This window comes from Myotis yumanensis, unplaced genomic scaffold (genome assembly GCF_028538775.1).
Source record: "Myotis yumanensis isolate MYYU_CA2020_CCGP unplaced genomic scaffold, mMyoYum1.0.hap1 SCAF_3, whole genome shotgun sequence".
Lineage (NCBI taxonomy): Eukaryota > Metazoa > Chordata > Mammalia > Chiroptera > Vespertilionidae > Myotis > Myotis yumanensis.
Genome location: NW_027223754.1, coordinates 187,364,968 through 187,385,391, shown reverse-complemented (window position 1 = coordinate 187,385,391; position 20,424 = coordinate 187,364,968). Strand labels below are relative to the sequence as shown.

The 20,424-nt window shown below is 40.2% G+C and overlaps 1 protein-coding gene and 1 pseudogene across 2 annotated transcripts in view; both read right to left on the bottom strand.

Moving 5' to 3' along the window:
- RERG (RAS like estrogen regulated growth inhibitor) overlaps positions 1-7,726 on the bottom strand; it is a 112,814-nt gene extending 105,088 nt beyond the window's left edge. Inside the window, exons 1-3 of one of the 2 annotated variants that reach the window (XM_070410644.1) lie at positions 7,541-7,726; positions 7,218-7,312; positions 3,466-3,629 (exon numbers count right to left, since the gene is read on the bottom strand). In XM_070410644.1, the coding sequence (XP_070266745.1) occupies positions 3,466-3,526 (61 nt within the window). In that variant the 5' untranslated portion in view covers positions 3,527-3,629; positions 7,218-7,312; positions 7,541-7,726. The remainder of the gene's footprint in view (positions 1-3,465; positions 3,630-7,217; positions 7,313-7,540) is intronic. The other variant, XM_070410643.1, reaches the window with a different exon arrangement.
- A 598-nt stretch (positions 7,727-8,324) lies between these two features.
- LOC139005635 (small ribosomal subunit protein eS24 pseudogene) lies at positions 8,325-8,736 on the bottom strand (annotated as a pseudogene).
- Between the last annotated feature and the right edge of the window lie 11,688 nt (positions 8,737-20,424).

Below are 20,424 nucleotides of genomic sequence, written 5' to 3'. Positions count from 1 at the left end.
AGCGGTCCTATATATTACCTAGAATTAGAAAGCTGTCACTTTCAAATTTAAGGGTGTTAATTTATTGATGACATTAACATCTTCTGGCTGTCTCCCCAAGATTTCCAAGATATAAGCCATGAGAAATATAGTTTTGATTGTCAGTTGTCAAGCTGTAAGTGACATTAATCAGAGTTTCGATGTAAGAGAAAGTGTGTGTGTGTATATTTTGGGTGTGGTGACTAGCAATAGAGAATTTTTGTCTTATAATTTTTCTAAATTTTACTGAAAACCACTTGAATGTAAATATATCTTAGATTGTACATTTCACTAAATAACAAGTTAAAATGAGCATAATTTAAAATTTTTTAATCTAATTATTGAGCATTTACTATGTGCCAGGTGCTGTTCTAATGAACTTGCATGTAAAAGCTTATTCAATCCTAACAACAACTCTTTGAGATAGGCACTGTCATACCCTTTTTAGAGTTGAGGAAACTGAAAAGTTAAATAACTTGCCAAAGTTTCCAAGCTCACACGGCTATGCAAGTGCAGATTTGGGAATAAAATCTAACAGCTCATGCTTTCGACTCTAGGCTATTCTACTCTCTGTTAGCAAATGGACAATATGGTCTTATTTATCCCAAATTCAATTTGATGTTGAGTGTAGGGAAAGTGGATGGGACCGGTAAGACTTGAGACCTCTGAAATAATTCACACAAACATAAGTCAAATCAGAGATGCTCAGCCTCTTTAATCCACGATCTCAAGCTGGCTCCCCCAGGAATAGTTGCCATGCTGGGTGTTTGGAGAGAAACAGCTCACTTGAGCCCATGCAAAGATCATGTCCATTTTGGGGAGGCATAAGAGTAAGTGAGGAGCTACAGTTATATTATTGTAGACTTAAAAAAACAAAAGTTACTAATATGACTGATACAGTCTGTACAATAGGAAGATGAACACGTGATACAATGACTAAGCAAAGATATTATATACCCACATTTACAAAGATTTATAGAACAAATGTAATAGATATGAAGTACTCTATGGTTGTTTTTACTAAAGTATGGGTAAAGGTTTCAAAATTTCCCCCCATGCTTAAGTTAAACCAATAGTACTTTTCAATGTGAGGTGTGGTTACAAGGCCTCAGGGAAAATAAGTCCAATGTTGAAATAGGAAAACACTGTGCATAACTGACAGACAAAGGACAATTGTTTAAAGGCATGTAGTCTGTCATTGTCATTTTTACCTAAATGAAAATAAACACAAGTGATAGAATGTGTATAGTCTTCTTCTATATGGTCTAAAGAAGGCTCATTAATAAAGAACTAAAGGATTTTAGAGTTAGCAGGGCCTTTGTGAACAAGTTTAACTTGAGCATTTTACATAACTAAACCAAGGTCATCAGAATTTGTAGTCTGTGTGCAGGTGTTAACCTCAGCTGTAGGAAGATGTACGGAGTGAGAAGACAAGAGGATGGTATGTGGAGCCCTGGGAGCTTTGGTTTTTGAGAAGTGGGCCCTGTGAAGAGTAGCCATGAAGGCAGCTGGTTAGGGGCAACGGAGAGGGAGCAGATAAGCCGAATGTGATGTCCTGGGAGCCTGGGAAGACAGGAGCAATCGAAAAAATAAGTGATTGTACTGAATGATAACAAGAGGTCACAGAAGACCAGAACTGGGAAATGTTCATTACGTTTGTTGGCTATTGATGGGTGGTGACCTTAGCAAAAGCAGTTTCTGCAGCATGATTGCAATGGAAGATTGCCATGCTTTAAGCAATGAATGGGAGTTAAGTGCATTACGACAGTCAGGGCAGAGCCTACATTCAATAAACTTGGAGAAAAGAAAAAGACAGAGAAATGTACAAAGAAATGATCAAGGAAAACTATCAGTAGAGAATCAGAAAATAAAACTGTAAACAATTGGGGAAGACAAAGTGAACTGGGGTCTAAGCTCAGGCTGATGGGTTCACCTTGATAGGAGGTACACAGCTTGCTCTGAGATGAATATACACGCAGCTAAGAGGTTCTCCCAACTGGCTTTTTATTTTTAGCTTTCAAACCATGTGGAATTTATTTTGATAAGTGATATAAGGGTAATAGATCCCCTCCCCTTATTGCCTATGACAAATTTTGAATGAATGAATAATAAACAGTCAGACCCAGGCCTTGACCCTTCAGTCACCAAGGACTCAGAGGAGCACAGGCCTTCCCACACACTCCCTGCCTCCATCCCCCACTCCCTGGCACAGTTTCCTCATTCTCCAGACCAGTCCACCAACCTCAGAAATTAGGCTCTCACGCCATTGGGAAACACCGAGAAGATTAATGGGGAGGAGTTACTCTATCTTCAATCTCGTGAAGCCTGGTAGTTTCTCAGCCTTGCCAACTATCAACTATCTATTTTCTTTGCTTGGTTTCTGCCAGAGGCAAGAGCAAGGAACAAGTAAAAGGAAAGAGTGACAGCAGAAAAGATTAAAAGAAAAAAGAAAGACATAGAAAAGGGAAGATTTACTGCTGAAATTAAACTAGAGAGCAGGTTAGGAAAGAGGTTGGTCGCAGAATTAAAAGCTGCACATGTGTGTTTGTTTAAGATTATGTGGATTACCTATTGTATTGGGAGATCCAAACGCGTTTCCCTCTACACACACACACTCCTACCAGGTAACTGTTAGAGTCCTCTCCTAAGAGCCAAAAGCTCCATATGCAGTAATTTATGGGTCTTTTCTCCGGTAAGAGATCAAAGCAACATTATCTGAAAAGCCTACTTAGCATCCTTTAATTATAAAATCTGAGGTATATTTTCCAAATTGGATTAGATACATCTTCACTTCCACCATTTCCACCCTTAATTTTGAAGGTATGCAAGCCTTTTCTCAGTGGGGAATCAAAAAGCCTTCAGCACTTTGTGAGAATTACTCATCTGAGCCAGAATTTGATCATTAAATTCAACCCAGAGGCCCTGGCAATTGTTGTCTTGCTCGGTCACTCTAAGTTCTCACCAGTCCTCCCCGATTTTGGACAATAATGCAATTCTGTTGCTTTTAAAGACATATTTATTCAACTAGCATTTATTAAGCACACAATACATGCTTGGCAGTTGACTGGTTGCTGAGACTAGTAAGATGAATGAGATATAAAATTGGCCCCTTAGGAATTCATATAGAGAAAAGGGAGCAAATATATTTTTAATTTCCGCAATCTGATTTCTTCAGAGGTTTGTTTAATATCCTTCCTCTAAATACCAAGACCGATGATATATCCATTGCCTTGTGTATTATCAACAAAGTACTTTATCATGAATAAGCAAAAGAGTACATAAAGCTTGGCTATGCAAAAGAAAAGTTCTGGATAAAAAAGAGACTTCATCTGAAAGAGCACATGAGACTATGAGAAATGCCAACCACCCTCCTGCCCAATCCCAGGAGGCAGTAACACACACACACACAACAAAAACAACAACAACAACGACCACAACAAAACTTACCTGACTTGCCCACGCCTGCTCTTCCAAATACTGCCAATTTGACCTCTGCACTTTTAGCCATGCTGGGTGGTGGAAGACAACTCCCTGTCGTTCAAACTAAAGAGCTGAGAAAATCGTTTTGGTTCCAGCCTTTGGGTTCACCATATCATTGCAAATCTGCAACCCTTAGACAAAAGAGATTGGCATTAATATTTATTAAGCATCTCCTCGATGCCAGCCATTATTCAACTTGATCAACATTTTCCATTTTGACCTTCACCACAATCCTGTAAGAGGGCTCTAGTAATTTACTGTAAATGATTCAACTATTAAATGACAGATCCAGATCCAGGACTTGAATTTCAATCTGTTTTGGTTCTAAAACATGTATTTTCACTCACAATAGCATTTTTTCTAAAGTACTTCCTCAAGAATATTTAATGAATATTAATATTTTCATTGTTTTTCTGTCAGTAATTGATAACAAATATTTGGAGTATGTGACTACATGCATTTACCATGTGTCTGTAAACATCCAAGATGCAAACAGATGTGATGGGGAGAGTCACATTTGGAACTCTTTATCTATTATTTCCCTTTGGGCCAAGTAATAGACATTCATAGTCGTCAACCCCAATGTAATACAATTGAATTTACATTTTAAGGTTTAAATTTTATCTCAGCTCACACTAGATCACATGATCAAGTCATGTGATAGATACTCATGTTCCAGGAATTGTTATGTAATATATAGATCATATTTTAATATTTTTCTGGGCACAATGGCCTGGTACACAAAAGATAAATGCCATGCCCTGACTTCTGATTCCTTTTCTATGACAAATTCAAGTAAATTAGTTTATGATATTATCCTAACACTTGGGAAATTAATTATATTCCATAAAACATAAGCACATTTTATATAGGTGGGTGCTTCAGGGATGACACCTGGGTTCTTAGTGCCATAGAAATACAAAGTTGACAAGAGCCCCGAGGCCCAGCTGGTGTAACTAAGTGGCTGAGCTTTGACCTATGAATCAGGAGGTCAAGGTTTGATTCCTGGTGAGGGCACATGTCCAGGTTGCCAGCTCAATTCCCAGTGGGGGGCACCCAGGAGGCAGCTGATCAATGATTCTCTCTCATCTTTGATATTTCTATCTTTCTCTCTCTCTACTTTCCTCTCTGAAATCAATAAAAATATTAAGAATAAAAGAAAAGAGCCTTGTGGTCAACCAAAGAATCCTCCAGCCATTGCAGGAATTCTTATGAACAGACAACCATGCAACACCAGCCTGTGTCTGAGTTACCACTCTCAGGTGAGGAGGGGAAGGAGAAACATTGTCAGCCTTTTCTTTTTGGTCACTCAGAGCCCTTCAGGTAGCCTAGGAGCTATGAGGACCCTTTGCCCCACCCCAGGCTCTACTTTCTAGGGAAGCGAGGGCCAGCATCTCCCCTTGTACATCACGGGATGTAGGGTCTTATTTATGCTTTTTTGACTTTTACCTTCCCTCTTCACCATATGCAGCTCTCTCCTCTGACACTTGCCATTTTAATTACTCTAAACACATGGCATCCACTGCATTCCCCACCAGAGATGTGACCTGACAAAGTGACCCAGCTCAAGTTCACTGACATTTTCCCTATTCATTATCTGGGCACCGTGGCTGTATTGCCCCACAGCCACTCCTCTTCCACATGAGCTGCAGACTTCCCCACTCTGCCTGTCTGCAGTCAAGGTCTTAACCCTAAATACAAGACTTCACTTTTATCCTGGTTAAACTTAATCACATCAGTCTTCCTTTCATCCAGTTTTCCAGTCTGTAAAGAGAATTTTGAAACACAAATCTGTTATCTAAATGTGTAAGTTGCTCCTGCTAGCGTTTTGCCATCTACACATTTTCACAAACAGCTTCTCCAGTGCAAGATAAAAGTAAAACTCCTTCTGAAAATTTCTCCAAAGACATCAACACATAATTGTTTTCTTCATTATGCATCCAAGTTATCAACCTGTACCTAACAAATTTTGTATGTACTGATTTTCAAAGCGCCAGAACTTCCTCTGAAGGATGAAAAGGTCAACATGAACATTGGCTATAGTTTCCTTCATCCTCAATAACGAAAAAAACTTCTTAGTAATCATTAATAGTACCAAACCAAGAAGCTTTAACATCTGTTATTTGTCCAGTCCCATATTTTGGCCAAAGATCACAGGATGTCCTTATTTTAACTTTATATGCATTCATTAAGAAGAGGCCTCTGTGTTTAGTGCTTCATCACAGAAGTTTCACAGAAGCATAATATATAAAGATGCATTAACTATGCAAATTCTATACAAGAATGGCAAGCATTTCTTTGAAACATAGACCATGCCAGTGTCTGGAGCTTGTATAAACAACAATTTGTTATTTCATGCAAAACTGTTCATTTGCATACACATAAAAACCTGTGTCATTACCTATTGTATTGATGCTTCATGAAAGTAGCCATCAAATGTGATTTAAAAAAAAAACAACCCACATTTGTTAAGTCAAATATTTCAGTAACGTTTCAGTAACTCCCAAATGGCCTCAAAAGAATAGGAATTTCACATAAGAAAGAGAAATTGTTTGGGCTAATTTTTTCATTTATAACCTAATGAAGATACATCTGGTTATTCTCAATCTTATGTCATGTTTAGAAAAAATGACTTAAAGGAAGACACAAGCTGACATACATCCTTCAATATTTTATTTCTCTCATGAAAATGTCAAGTTACATAAATTGCTGTAATAAGTGACCTGTTGCCAAATTTCTGACGTTCAAAACAATTCATAGCCCTAGCTGCTTTGGCTCAGTGGATAGAGCGTCAGCCTGCGGACTGAAGGGTCCCAGGTTCGATTCTGGTCGGGGGCACATGCCTGGATTGCGGGCTTGATCCCCACTGGGGGATGTGCAGGAGGCAGCCAATCAACAATTCTCTCTCATCATTGATGTTTCTGTCTCTCTTTCCCCCTCCCTTCCTCTCTGAAATCAATAAAGATATATTTTTTAAAAATTCATAAACCAAGACCTTCCATAACATGGATCTAAAAAAAAAAACTATTAGTTTTAATGTTGTGCAGAAATATTCTGGCTGAATCCAGAAGTTGCCATTTAGTTTTTATGTAGACAGTGCTTTACCAGGACAAAAACTTCTGAGTTCCTATAAATCTCAAAGCTAAACTTACATAAACTTAGATATTTAAGAGATTAAAGGTATGGTGATTTTTTTTAAAACAATAAAGACCTAAAAGAAAGCTTAGAAAGAAGAAAAACAGGAGCTACCCTCCAAATCCTACGCTATTAATGCATTAATTGATTCATTCCACATTTATGCTAAGCATATACAAACAGAGTGGCTACCTCCCAGGAGCTTAGACCTCTGACACTTAGGTCACTAATAACCTCATTTAAAAAATATTTAAAGAAAGGTTTCATTCATAATAAATCATTCCCAAGGCTACTTGTCAAGGCCCATGCTTCCCACTTCCTCTTGGTTAAAAAAATAATAAAAAGAAAAGAAAAGAAAGAAAAGCATCTTTATAAGGTAATAGTTTTTTCTAACTAACTTCTGTATTTATCATCAAAATAAAGTGCAGCTGTTTAGGGAAGCAAAGACTCTAGCCCGGGCGTGGGAATGAGATTCTCTTTGGGCTGCCCCCTCTCTAGCCCTGAAATCAAGTTTTCCTCTTCTCATCCCCCGAATTCTCCCTCATCTTACGACGCAGCACCCACAGAGACGAGAATAATCGTACCAGACCCCTGGCTGTGGCGCTGCTCCGGGAGCAACAGGTATCCTGGATGATAAACAGGCCCGCTGTGGACCGACCGCAGGTCACTTGCTGGCAGCCTAGAGGGCAAATGCAGCGCAAGTCAAAAGGGCACGCTGGGTCCCAGCTCTCAGGGTGCTGTCAAACTCTGGGCGTCTGCGTTCACGGCTCCCTCTTGGGGAACCCCAGAGCCGCCCTGGGGGCCCAGGGACCAGGAGGACCCACCCAGAACCGAGGGTTCAGGGACGCGGAAGGGTCTGCAGGAGGTCGTCCCGAAAGAGCCACCTGGGCACGTGCCTGACACTCACCTGTTCACAATCTCCAGGCCCGGGGAGAAGCGCGGTCCCCTGCAAGTTCGGAATCGCTCTCCCCTCCACGCTGCGCAGCCCAGGGTGCAGGCTGCGTTTCGGAGTCGCTGGGCTGCGACCACGGTTGCGAGCGGCGGCAGCAGCAGCAGCGAGTGCCAGCGGACCAGCCGGAGTCTCCTCGCTCCCACTAGCAGCCTGGGGACTGCGGCAGGACGCGCGAGCTCAGCCCGCTCGCGGCCGGGATGCTGCAGTGCGGCGCTCGGGCGCCCCCTTCTGGCCAGGGGCCTGCTCCCGCCGCGGTGCTGCCTCCTCCTGGAGAGCGTGGACTATGCGCCTCCTCTGGGCTACACAGGAGTCAGGCTTCCCTGTCCCCTTGCTCAGTTCCCAGCCTCTAGGTTCTTGCTTAAAATGTTGGGTGTGAAAGCATCACTACGTGGTATTTTCCATTCCTGGTTTTCTTTTTCTTTTTTAAAATATATGTTTATTGATTTCAGAGAGGAAGGGAGACGGAGAAAGAGAAACATCAATGATGAGGGAGAAACATTGATCAGGCTGCCTCCTGCACGCCCCACACTGGGGATGGAACCCACAATCCCAGGCATGTGCCTTGACCGGGAATCAAACCGTGACCTCCTGGTTTATAGGTCAGTGCTCAACCACTGAGTCACACCAATTGGGCCCATTTCTGACTTTATTTTTATTTATTTATTTTTAAGTTTATAGTTTATTAATCCTCTCATGGAAAAGCTGCACAACCATCACAGATAAACTCACTGAAGAATCTTTACTCCTTCTTTTTGCCAGCACCAACATTGGCCTTTGCAGCCCTCCTGACTTTCTTCATTCTGTTCTTGCGTTCCTTTCGCTGTGTTCTTTTTTCTTTTCTTTTTTTTTTCTTTCGCTCTTTTCTTGAGGTCTTCTTCTTCTCATATAGGCCATGTCTTGCAAGTCTGTGCTTGGGTTCATTTTCCTTTCATAATCCAAGAAATCATGCCAAAGCCAGTGGTCTTGCCACCACCAAAGTGGGTTCTGAATCCATCAGGTGTGGTCTTATACATTTTGGCTAGTTTTTCCCGAATTTCTGTCTTGAGTACTGTTGCCTTCCCAGGGTGAAGGACATCAATGACCATTTGCTTCCGCTGAAATAGTCTGTTGGTCATGAACTTCCTGGTCTGAATGGGTACCGTGTCATTCATGATGAAGGTTTATCTTCAAGCAACCATGGAGGAAAAGAGGGCCACGCTTCCTTGGCCAATCATATTAATGCCCCATTTCTGACTTTAAATGATGCTCACAGCAACCCTTTGGGTTCTGTTTGATTATCCCCGTGATACCCAAGAGGGAACTGAAAGAGAGGATCAGTAACTTGTCCAAGGCTAGTATTTTGTTGGAATTAAGTCCAGGCTGGCTGGAATGGAAGCTGAGAGATGCTAGGAGGGACATATGTACCGAATTCAATTAAAATTTATCGTTACTTATTTGAAAAAGTGCCAAAAGCTTCACATCCTCCTTGGAAGATCAGCACTTATACTATCTGAATCAAAGTCATACTCCATCATGCCCAAAACCTAACAAAGATGATTAATTTTATGCGGTGCTAGACCTGCTTTTACCTCTCATCTCATTTGATATTTATACTCCTCCCTGGGGTAAGCACTAGTATCCTAATTACTAGCTTTTCACAGATGAGAAGGTGACTGTCAGAAAGGTTAAATGCTTCCCCAATGACTATCAAAGGAGCGGGAAACATCTAGGCTATTTTTTTGATCCTCGGCATGCCTCTGTCTTCCCTTTGTCCAGTCCCCTTCCCTCTCCCGCGCCCCCCTCGCCCCCCCTCGCCCCCCTCGCCCCCCGTGTTTTGCAGAATGCTGCATGGTTCATCTCCATTTGTCTTCCTTCCCTCACTTATACCCCCATCCAATGTACCTGGCTGATGTCTCAATGTCTTAGCTTCTGGCTCAGTGGCAGAACAATTTGGTAAATTAATCCCTGCCTGTTGTTAATTGGGACAATGATAAGATGAGGAACAGCTTAGGCTGGAATCTAGGCTTGGCCACCTAATAGCTGGTTCGCTGGAGAGTGCAAAAATGCAGCTTCCTGGTGAAGCTGCCCAAATGACATGCCTCTAATGCCTGGCCCTCCCTTTGCTTCTTTCCTATTATTAATCACTAGCTAATTAACATGGTATCAAACTTTTAACTAATACAAGTACATCAAATTCTTTCATCCTGATACAAAGATGTGGTTGTCACAGCTGAGAATGGAATAAGAATAACCTAATACAGGCAGAAAAACCTGGATTATGTAATGAATTTTGAACCAAAGAGCTGGTTCTCCTGGCCAAGCTGCCAGTAAGACTTTTATTGGTTCTCTAGCAAGAATAAATTGCAAAGTCATGTCAAAGGACTCTTGTGCAATATATGCCAATATAGGTAATTATTCCCGAGTTGGCAACATAAATCAGTCATTCTCAGATGACCTATTTTTGTTTTTGTCATAAAGTCCCAAGTGAAAGAACTTCCTCAAGATCCAGACTAGGTAAAACCCCACCAGTTATTTTGTTAAGATTCTGCAAATCAAGTAAGCAGACCTCTTAGGTAAGCTATTTAAAAATGTTTTTAAACATTTAAAAAACTACTTGCGTTGTTATGCAACAGATAATCTGATGAATGCACAGCCAGAGACGACCAAATGACTATGTAGAGGCTTTGAAGTATGCTGATCCTGGCTGGGAGAAGAGATGAGGAATGAATACATGAAGAGAAGCCACATATTATAGCATGCATTTATTCTTAGAGCATTCTACAAAAACCTGGGGAAACAGTGGCCTAATATTAACTGGTTTTCCACTCCAACCAAAAAACCTTTGTAAGGATTGGATTACATCAACCTGCCAGGACAAGACAAGATAAAAATATGCAGATTTTGAACTGGGAGAGTTTTCAAAAGAGAGAGGGACAGAGAGGCAGGTTGTATTAAAGCTAAAATACAGAAGCAAGAATCTGGGACCCAGAGACAACCTAATGCAAAAGCTGCTAGAGCTGCCCTAGCTGGTTTTGCTCCGTGGGTAGAGCAAGCGTCGGCCTGCTGACTGAAGGGTCCTGAGTTCAATTCCAGCCAAGGCCACATGCCCAGGTTGTGGGCTTGATCCCCAGTATGGGGAGTGCAGGAGGCAGCCAATCAATGATTCTCTCTCATCATTGATGTTTCTATCTCTCTCCCTCTCCCTTCCTCTCTGAAATCAATAAAAATATATATATATATTTTTAAAAGTTGCTAGAGATGAGTGCATCTGTAACACTTGTTCATTTCAGGAATTCCATCCTCTTTTCCACCTCCTCCCAGATGCTCAAGTCCACCATGCTCTCAGCTACAATATATCTTGAGTGTGTTTTCTGAGCAGAATGCCTGTATGGCTCATCTCCATTTGTCTTCCTTCCCTCATTCACACCGCCATCAAATATACCTGGCTGATATCTCAATTTCTTAGTTCCTGGCTCAGTGGCAGAGCAATTTGGTAAATTAATTCCTGCCAGCTGTTAATTGGGACAATGGCATCGTGGATAAGATAAGGAATAGTATAGGTTGGAATCTAGGCTTGGCCACTTAGTAGCTGTGTTTCTGGGCAACAGGTTGTTAAAATCTGTAAAATGATAATAATAATGCCTGTTTTATAATATTCTTGTAAGGATTGCATTAGGTAAGTTATGAAATGGATTTCTGGATTGCGATCAAAATTTAATTATTTTTTGGAGGGGTAGAAGTGGGAGATAACACTTGAAGTTGCTAATAGTTTCCTATTTCTGGAGACACTTGTGGGGCGGGTTCCTTCCTTTCTAGGAAGAACTACTTGAGAGGCCTTTTGAGTTATTGGAAACCTAGGCATTGTCTTAGGGAAATCATATAAAGGGAGGAGTTCAATTATTTGTTTATTTTTTTATTGTCAATAGCCTGAGTCCTTAGGGAATATAAAGTTTGTCTCCCTATAGATCTCTTTGCATCCATGAATTTAAAATGGAAGTAAAAGGAGCCTTCAGGGAAGAATGGCATTATGAACCAAACCTCTTTCCTTTTGAAATTCAAAGTTACAGAACCTGACTGGGTTGACCTCACAGAGGCCATAAGCTGCAAAGGCAAGTAAGGATCATGAGACTCTTAAGAGGAAACACGATAAGGAATGAGAAAGTCTGAACTGACTGTCTGACCTCAAAACCAGCACCTCAGTTGTGAACTAGGGGTGCTGCTTCATGCACACAAGGTGCTAAATTCCAGAAGACTGGGAATGAGGCAAGAGCTGGAAAATCTCAAATAGTGAGATTAGGGGTCCTAACCTTGGGGAGCTGGTTGTAGGCTGGCAAAGCAGTGGAATTAAGCAGGGATGGTTAAAGCTGGCTTTACAGCATCCAAAATTCCACGGGCATATTTTGAATGTAAACTGGAAGCAATTTCTTGTCACCTAGCTCTTATAGATGGCAGAGAAGTTGGGAATATTTCCCAATCTGGGTTCCTCTAGAAAGAGAATAGAGCAGGAGTCTTTGTTCAACTTGGGGAATTATCCATCTCTTTGATCATTTGTGTCAGGTATATGGTGCATATAATGGAATCTGAGTACCACTCACAAGTTTATAAAGGTAAAGGAAAAGACGGGGGACCATGAGATCAGGGTGTTATCAAAAGAACTCTAGTTACCAACTTAGGACAAGGCCTCAAAGGGTAGCATTACCTTTAGACTTTATAATAAACCAGGTCTGGGTCTCAGGTTTCAGTTCTCAGAATCGATTGAGCTCAGCTCACTCACATTACTCAAACTTACACAATATTGAAGTTCATACATCAGGCTGACAAGTTTTAATGATGTACATCAATTTCTTGTGACCAGAAGTTTGGGTTCCCCATTAGATCACTCTATTTCTTGTGTATCTAGAGAGCAAAATAACATTCTCTAGGATTCTAAAGAATATAAAATTGGCAAAAGGGAATATTTCACCTGGAGTAGATGATGGCAAATTGTACTTAGTTCATTTTCATTCTTAGTTATGCTCTTACATTATCTTCTTAATAAATTGATAAATATGTACCAGCTGTGCATATGCAATGGGAGGGATTTCTCTGTATATTTAAAATGCACTGATACCCAGAAAAGAGAACCAGCTTCTGTTTTTCTCTTCTTTACTCTCTTCTGTTCTCTTTCCCTGGAGAAGATACAATAAATTTGATATTAAGTTGCAATCAGATTCTATACCCAGTTTGGAGTTAAAATACTTTTCAAAATCCTATCTTGATCCAGGTATAGACAATTTCTTGGTTACTTATCACATCCATTATTTACCACTGCAGATTTCACTAGTTTAACTTGCAGAAGGTGAATATATTTCCCCTATTCCCAAGCTTCCCATGGGACATTTCAGTGCTGCTTCCATATGTAGGAGCCTTGTTATTGTCACTCCGTGATATAAAGGTTGGGGTACCAACTTTAGCATGGTTACCTTTCTGTGGCATATTTAACTAGGCATGCCTTTTATTGTGCAGGGACACTGCTAATACAGGATGGACTCATTTAAGAAAATACCCGCACATTTAAATAATCATTAAATCTATAAAGTAATATGAGAGTTGTGCATGCTACCGATACAGTGTTTAGAGTGCCCATCCCTCCCCCATGTATTGGAGTCAGGGAGGCCCTGTCCAGAACCTTGGCCTAGCTTGCTCTCACACAGTTATAATCCTGGATCTCCAGTGTTAAAAAAGAAATGACAGGCCAAACATGGAGTCAGTTATACTAAGTCCCACATCACCAAACCAAGACTTAATACCTAACTTGATTACAGTTTCAGCCTCCCCCAGGAATACAATCTTAAACCAGTCGATCTGAAATTAACTGGTCAGCACCAATGAGGTCATCTGCCCGATAGACCCCTGCCATCCCCAAAGGAAAGGGGACTTTGGCACAATCGATCTGTTTTTCCCTAATATAACTTCCTCGTCCTGTTGCCTTCTGCCTATAAAAGTCTTCTGCTTTGTACAGCTCCATGGAGCTCCTTTCTGTTTGTTAGATGGGATGCTGTCCTGCTCATGAACCACTGAATAAAGTAGGATCTCTGCTGGGGTCCAATCCCAGCGGGTCCAGGGGTCCCCAAAGGTGTGGACAGAGTCGGCGAAGAAGGAATGACACGAAGACAGCCTTCAGTTGATCAGCAACCTAGTCAGGACCTATAGCCAGGATTTCCAGCCAAAGTTCTGGTCGGAGTTCTGGTTAGGAACTGATCAGGATCTGATGTTTATTGTCTTGTTACATTCGTATTTATACCAGCCGATTTTAATCCTGTCAATTCTATTACAAAGGTTAGGGCGTTTCTTATCTCCATTCCAGGGAGTAAAGATTACGTAGCTTAACTACCCGCCTGGCACTTAATTAAGGGGTTTTATCCCCTCCCTAACCTCAGGGAAAGATCCCCACCTGGGGAAACAACCTTTCTCGGAGAGGTGACCTTGGTTAAAACACATGGCGCTAAAGGGAGCAAACATATTAAGAACAGTATGCTATATATGCCAGGTCCATTGAAACATATGCTGTGCAGATGTTTCTTTCCTTCAGCGACTGTGTCAAGCAGCAAGGATGGACCGGCTTCCGGCAGATCTCTAAAATTTACTCTGTTGAATTTTGTTTTTTAACACCCACTTTCAAGAAGTACTTTTGAAATTTGGCTTTCATTATTATTGAAACATTCTGTAGGGAATGACCTTTAGTCTTAGGAGACTAGGGCATTTTATTTCCATGAAGCTTTCACAGTTATGAGGAGGGAGATTTTCCACGGTTCCTTTCATTACATGGTGAGGGAGGCTATTCAGGGATGGAAAATTCTCTAGCAATTTTGCTGGAATGAGAAGAATTTGGGATTTGGGTGCCTCCTGGAAGACATTGGCCATTACTAATCTAAACTTTCACTTTATGGTGAAGTGACCTTCACTGTAGAGCTACTTCTTAAGTTACAGAAGTATCCTCAAGTTTATATGGTTAAAAACCATTACAAGATTTTCTTATTAATATGCTGTGACAACATGCTTATGTTACTTTACTTCAGGATCTATCTTACTTGTGAAGGTAATAACAAGGATTAATTAACAGCAAGAACAGAATACGGAACAATTTAATTTTGCGTTTTCATTTCTGCATTAGATAAACTTCATAAAGTTTTTAATAGTTGTTTCTACATTTTGATATAAAACAGCAGACTTAAAATCTAAAACACAGATAACAATTAGATGAAAGTAATTGCCTGTTTCTTTTAACCATGGACACTTTCTTGCTCCACAGAGAAGAGAAATCTTAGGATAGATGAACTGATACACATGCTTGAATTAATTTATGTGTCCTAACTGGGAGGCAGATATGCATTGTCCTCATTTTAAAGGTAAGGAATAAAAATAAGTGATTTGTCTCAGGATGAGCAAGCCAGGAGATGAGTTTATATAAAATTGTCACTGAGATATATTACTTTTATTATAATGCTATAAACTTCCAGGTGATTGATAACCTCAGACTATAACAACCAGATTATCAACCTCACATTGCCAATATGAGTAAAAACAATCATCTCTAACATTTGGATAGCACTTTAATGAGAGTGTAATTTCTTTTACTCTACATTAGCTTCATTTTAGAGATAAAGAAGGTGAGGCCCAAAGAGTTTCTTATCTAAAATACACCAAGTTAATAATGTTAAAAAAAAGAAAAGAAAAAGAAAACAAAGGCCAAATGGAGTCACTTTTGCTAAGTCATATCACCAAACTAAAACTTAATAACTGCTCCAATCCAGGCAGGCAATACCCTTTAAGACAGATTCCTACAGGGAGGCTGGGTGCAAATGGGCAGCTGGCAGGAATGGCATGGATATACACTCCCTTTTCCACCCCAGACCTCCTGAACTGGAGAAGTACTGAGCCGCCATATAAAGAGGACCCTTTGAGGATGGAAAGTCTCTTTGCCTCTATCTTCACCTCCCATAACTCAGCTTGGTTAGACCTTCAGCAAATGCTGAATACTCTCCTTACTGCCAAAGAGTGGTGGATGGGTTTAGAAAGAGCTAGTGACCTACACAATGAGAATCCTCAAGACTTGATTAGAGCTGAAGCTTCTGTGGCCAGGAATGTTAATGACTGGGATTTACTAAAATTTGAACATTAAAGAGAATGTATCCTTGCCAGGTTAAAGAAGGAAGTACCTAAACAAAAGAATTTTAGTAAAGTTTAAATGTTCCAACCACCAGCAGAGGAAAATCCATCAGAATTCTTGGAGCAGATTTGCAAGGGCTACTGTCAGTGCACTGACCCAGATCCTGATGCTTCGGAAAACTTAAAGGTCATTAACATGACCTTTGTAACAGACTGCTTCAGATATTCAGAGGAAATTCCAAACAGTTGAGGAAGCTTATGCAATGCCTACATCACAACTAGTAGAACTTGCTTTCACGATCTTCAATAACCAGGCTTCCAAAAAGGAAAAGAGACAATAAATAAAACTACACGCCCAAATGCTGGCTACCACAAGGAAGCCAAGATAACATGATACTAGGAAACAAGATAACAAGAAACTAGGTAAGTAACAACCCCTCTCCCTGCACCTAAATAGTCCAACTTCAGAGGATGCCCAAAGTTAAGCCCCAAACAATGTGCCTATTGAAAACAAGGGCATTCTAAAAAAAATTGCCTGATCCTAAGTCAGAATCTAGCCAGAATGCACCTACAAATTCCCCAGATTACAGAGAATGATCAAGAATGATGGTATCCAGGGGCTTCGGCACAATTCAATGGCTCCTTCCACATCATCCACATGGTGCTCAGGGTTACCCTAGCAGTGGAAAACAGATTAATTATCTTATTCATCAAAACAACAGTCACTTACTCTGTGTTAAAGACCTGATTGCCAAAACTATCTCATGAAAGTATGTTAATGTGGGTTTCAGGAAAACCCCAATAGCCATTCCTCCAAACTTTGGACTGTGAAATGGGGAAAATGTACCTGAGACACAGCTTTCTATATGTGCCCAAGTTCCCCATCTGCTCCTGGGATGAGATTTACTGGCCAAATTGAACACAAAAGTAATCTTTGCCCCTGGCCAGACAGACATTAAAGTTCTTCCAGAAGACACTTGTGCTCTACAGGTGGCCCTATGCAACTCTAGGAATAAAATAAGCTCTACTGAAATCCCAGGTATAATCTTGAGGGCAGTAACTCCTGAGGTATGGGCCCAAGGCAGGCCAGGACAGGCCAAGATCACTGCCCCAGTGTAAATCTGGGTACCAGGGAAAAAACATTATTCCGTATTTGAAACAATATCCTCTAAAAGATCAAGCAAAAAAAGGAATTCAGCCCTTGATAACTGCATTTCTAAACTACAGCTTATTTGTCCCTGCCCCTCTCCGTACAACACTCCCACTCTCCTGGTATAAAAGCCAGGTACTAACCCTGGTGAGTCACAGATATAGTGTGTATCTTTCCACCTGTCCCTTGTGCTCTATAATGTACCAATAGACCCAGATACATTGGACATTAGGACAGTGGTAACTTCTGAAAGAATCAACTCATCAACTACACAAGACAGCTGGTGATGTTTAGGGGACAGGGATTGAAATCAAGTATTCCAGAAGTTCAGGGAAATGGGCAGGCTGAATTCCAATGGAGAGGCCAAGAGGTGAGCCTGAGAAAGAATACAAATCAGAGTTGCCCCGGGCAGGAAAGGAAGGAGGAGTATGCTGTTGGGACCAAATTCTGCATATTTAGGGACAGAGTCCATAGACTATATTCAATAGAAGAGGGTAAGGAGTAGGTAAGAGGGGTCATTAGCAAAGGCTCCAGTGAATCTCAAAAGAGCAGTTGTGGCACAGAAGGTGTGCTGACTAACAGATGCTGCCTTAATGGGGTAACTCAATGCTTCCCTTGAGAGCCTTCTCTGGGTCTGTCTATTCTGGTCTGAAAGAGGAGAGTATGTTCAGTCTCCTGAATGGAACTAGTCAAATGAGAAACCTCTTTATAATTCCAATGAAATTGGAAGGGGAAGAAATAGATCTCATTTTTCTTAGCAGAAAAAATCCTCTTTTAGGCAAAGACTCATTTTTGTTGGTTGAATATCTTAATAATATGATAAGAGCTGAGACTCTCTTAAAATTAACAATGGGTTGCTGATCAATTGCTCTTTAAGGAGAGTGGGTCCAGTTACCCTGAGCAGTTCTTGAAGTGAGGTGGAATCTGAATTTTGGGGGACACTCGTGAATAATTTATAGATTTATAGGAAAAAATATCAAGAAAGGAATACTACTGGTGGGAACACCTATTGGCTAAAGAATCATTCTTAGAGAAAAAAGTCTAATGAAGATTATTATTAAGTTGTTTGCTTTGAGGTAGGTTATGCAATGTAAATTCACTCCTTTATTTTATCATTTGAAATCTGCATTGCTCCTTAAGGCTCCTGTGAAATGCCTTTGAATTTGGAGCATATGACCAAGTATTGAGTCATAATTAAAGTTGGTACAGAAAAAACTATAGATTATTCATATGGAAAGCCATATATGGGTTACAATATTAATAATAGGTGCTATTTAGTAATACTATAACTAATGCTTTATTTATGTTATCTTACTGAATTTAATTTTTATACCAATGATATGTTTAGTGTATAAATATAGCTTTAACTGCCTTGGCCTTGAATTGACACATATTACTACTTCTCATCTTCCGTTGGCAATACTTTATTTCATGGTAAAACTAGATATTTGGGGAGCTGGGGAATGCAGTATCTGGATGGACAGTCTCTTCCAGAAATACTTTGTACTTTGAAAGACAGAACACACATTTGATAGACAGTCAACCATACTAGTCATTTAAGCCAGGTAATAGTATTCCTGTTATACGGGTGAGAAAACTGCAATTTAGAGAAACTGAATGACTTCCTTAATGTCACACAAATAGAAGCAGAAGAACCTGTTCCATGCTAGGTATTTCTCTAGAGGCTTAATGCATATGATTTAATTTAAATACAAGGCAAAGATTCTTTAAGTGAAATGACTTAGATGAAATAAAGTTAAGCTGCAACCCAACTAACAAAATTAAAAGAGAGCAGAAGTCATTAAAAGGAACAAATAACCTCTTTATATAATGATAAGGAATGAATTCTAAGATAAGTTATTGAATAGAAAAGAAAGAACAAATTGATATAATAAAAATTGTATATTGTAATGTCTTTATATACACACATACTCATGCATGCATAGACTACCTCTGGAAGGAGAATGTATAAGCTGCTGGTACCACTGTTTCTTTTGGGGAAGGGAAGTGAAGGTTTGGAGAGGTACTGACCTTTCATTATCTACCCATTTATACCATTAGAGTGTTTTATTTTATACCTATTGCAAATTTTAAATTTAAGTAAAACTACAAAAAGTGATCAGAAGTAACCCATTGAGAATTGGTCATCTTTCTCCAGGTTGGAGAGTACTCTTTAGTGCTGATCTCCTACCACACCCTTGGCTTTGGTGTAGCCTGGAAGTATACCATTCCTGACTCCTTTTGACTTGAAACTGTAGTGTCTCCTGGCAACCTTAGGGGACACTGACCCTGGTTCCATTGCCAATAAACAACTCTTTGGCATGGTTCTGCTTCCCTGTTTCCTGGCAATTGAACCGTCCAGGTGGGCTAAGCACCAACCAAATTCCCTTCAAATGTGCTGCTTGTGCCTAGATCTACTCTCTTGAGACTGAAAGTCTAGCCAGGCTTTCTGGATGACTGGCTCCAGTGTGGCACATGTGTAGAAAATCTGCAGACATAAACTGAGTTGAACAACTAGCAAATGAGTAACTTAAGAACAAAGGATAATGATGATTCAAATGTGAATTCCATGATTATGAATTTTAAAGAAAACAGGAATCACTTTTTCCTTTTCGTGTTTATCAGAGCAAATCACCTGTGACTTTTATGCCAGTTATCTAGATAGGTCAAGCTTTACTGTGACCAGACTGATTCTCACAAACATGGAAGCAGGTGCAAACAACTTAAAAAAATAGACTTGAATGGAAATAATTACTTTATATGGTCATATAAGAAGGCATATCTTTATGCCCAAAAGCACCTTTTCTACTTGGCAAAATTCTAATTACCATTGCTCAGAGAGAGAGAGAGAGAGAGAGTTGACCATTGCTCAGAGAGAGAGAGAGAGAGTTGATGAGTTAGTTGAAATGCCTAGATTCCAGTGTTTAAAGTTGTTTGTACTAGAGTTTAGAAAATGCTAAAAATTATATTTTAGTCCAAAATTGCCTCACACACAATAACTGTTGTTCAAGTGATGCATGAAACATTGTTCAAGTCCTCTGGTCTTACTTTTGAGTCCTTTTTCAGGGAGAAACTGCGATGAAATAAATCTAAAAATTAACTCTAATGCTACCCGCTAAATCTTCCTTTAAAATTATGTATACAATTGTTGTTTCCACCAGAAGTTAAAATAATTTGAACTACAATGTCAAAACAAAATTTATAATTAAAAGCTCTTTAGAGCACAGAATGTATTGGGATAAGTTCTGTTACCATAGTTAGCTAAATATTAATAAAAGAAAAGAAGTGAAAGAAGTCGGACATTCTTGAACCTAACGGGTGGGGGAGCATGAACCTGTTTGCTTGCCCCACCAAGGATTAACACCCCTCCCTTCCCCACTCTGGTACTGTATGTGGGGAGGAGCAGGGGGAGGTTAGCACGTGCAATAGACGTCAAGATGCTGCACCATAAAGGCCTGTCAGTCTAACCTGGGAAAAAGATCATGGGCTAGGATGTGAACCCAATGCAAGCCCTCCAAAACTTGGGAAGTTGATTGGTTATTTTGAAAAAGCTCCTGGTTAA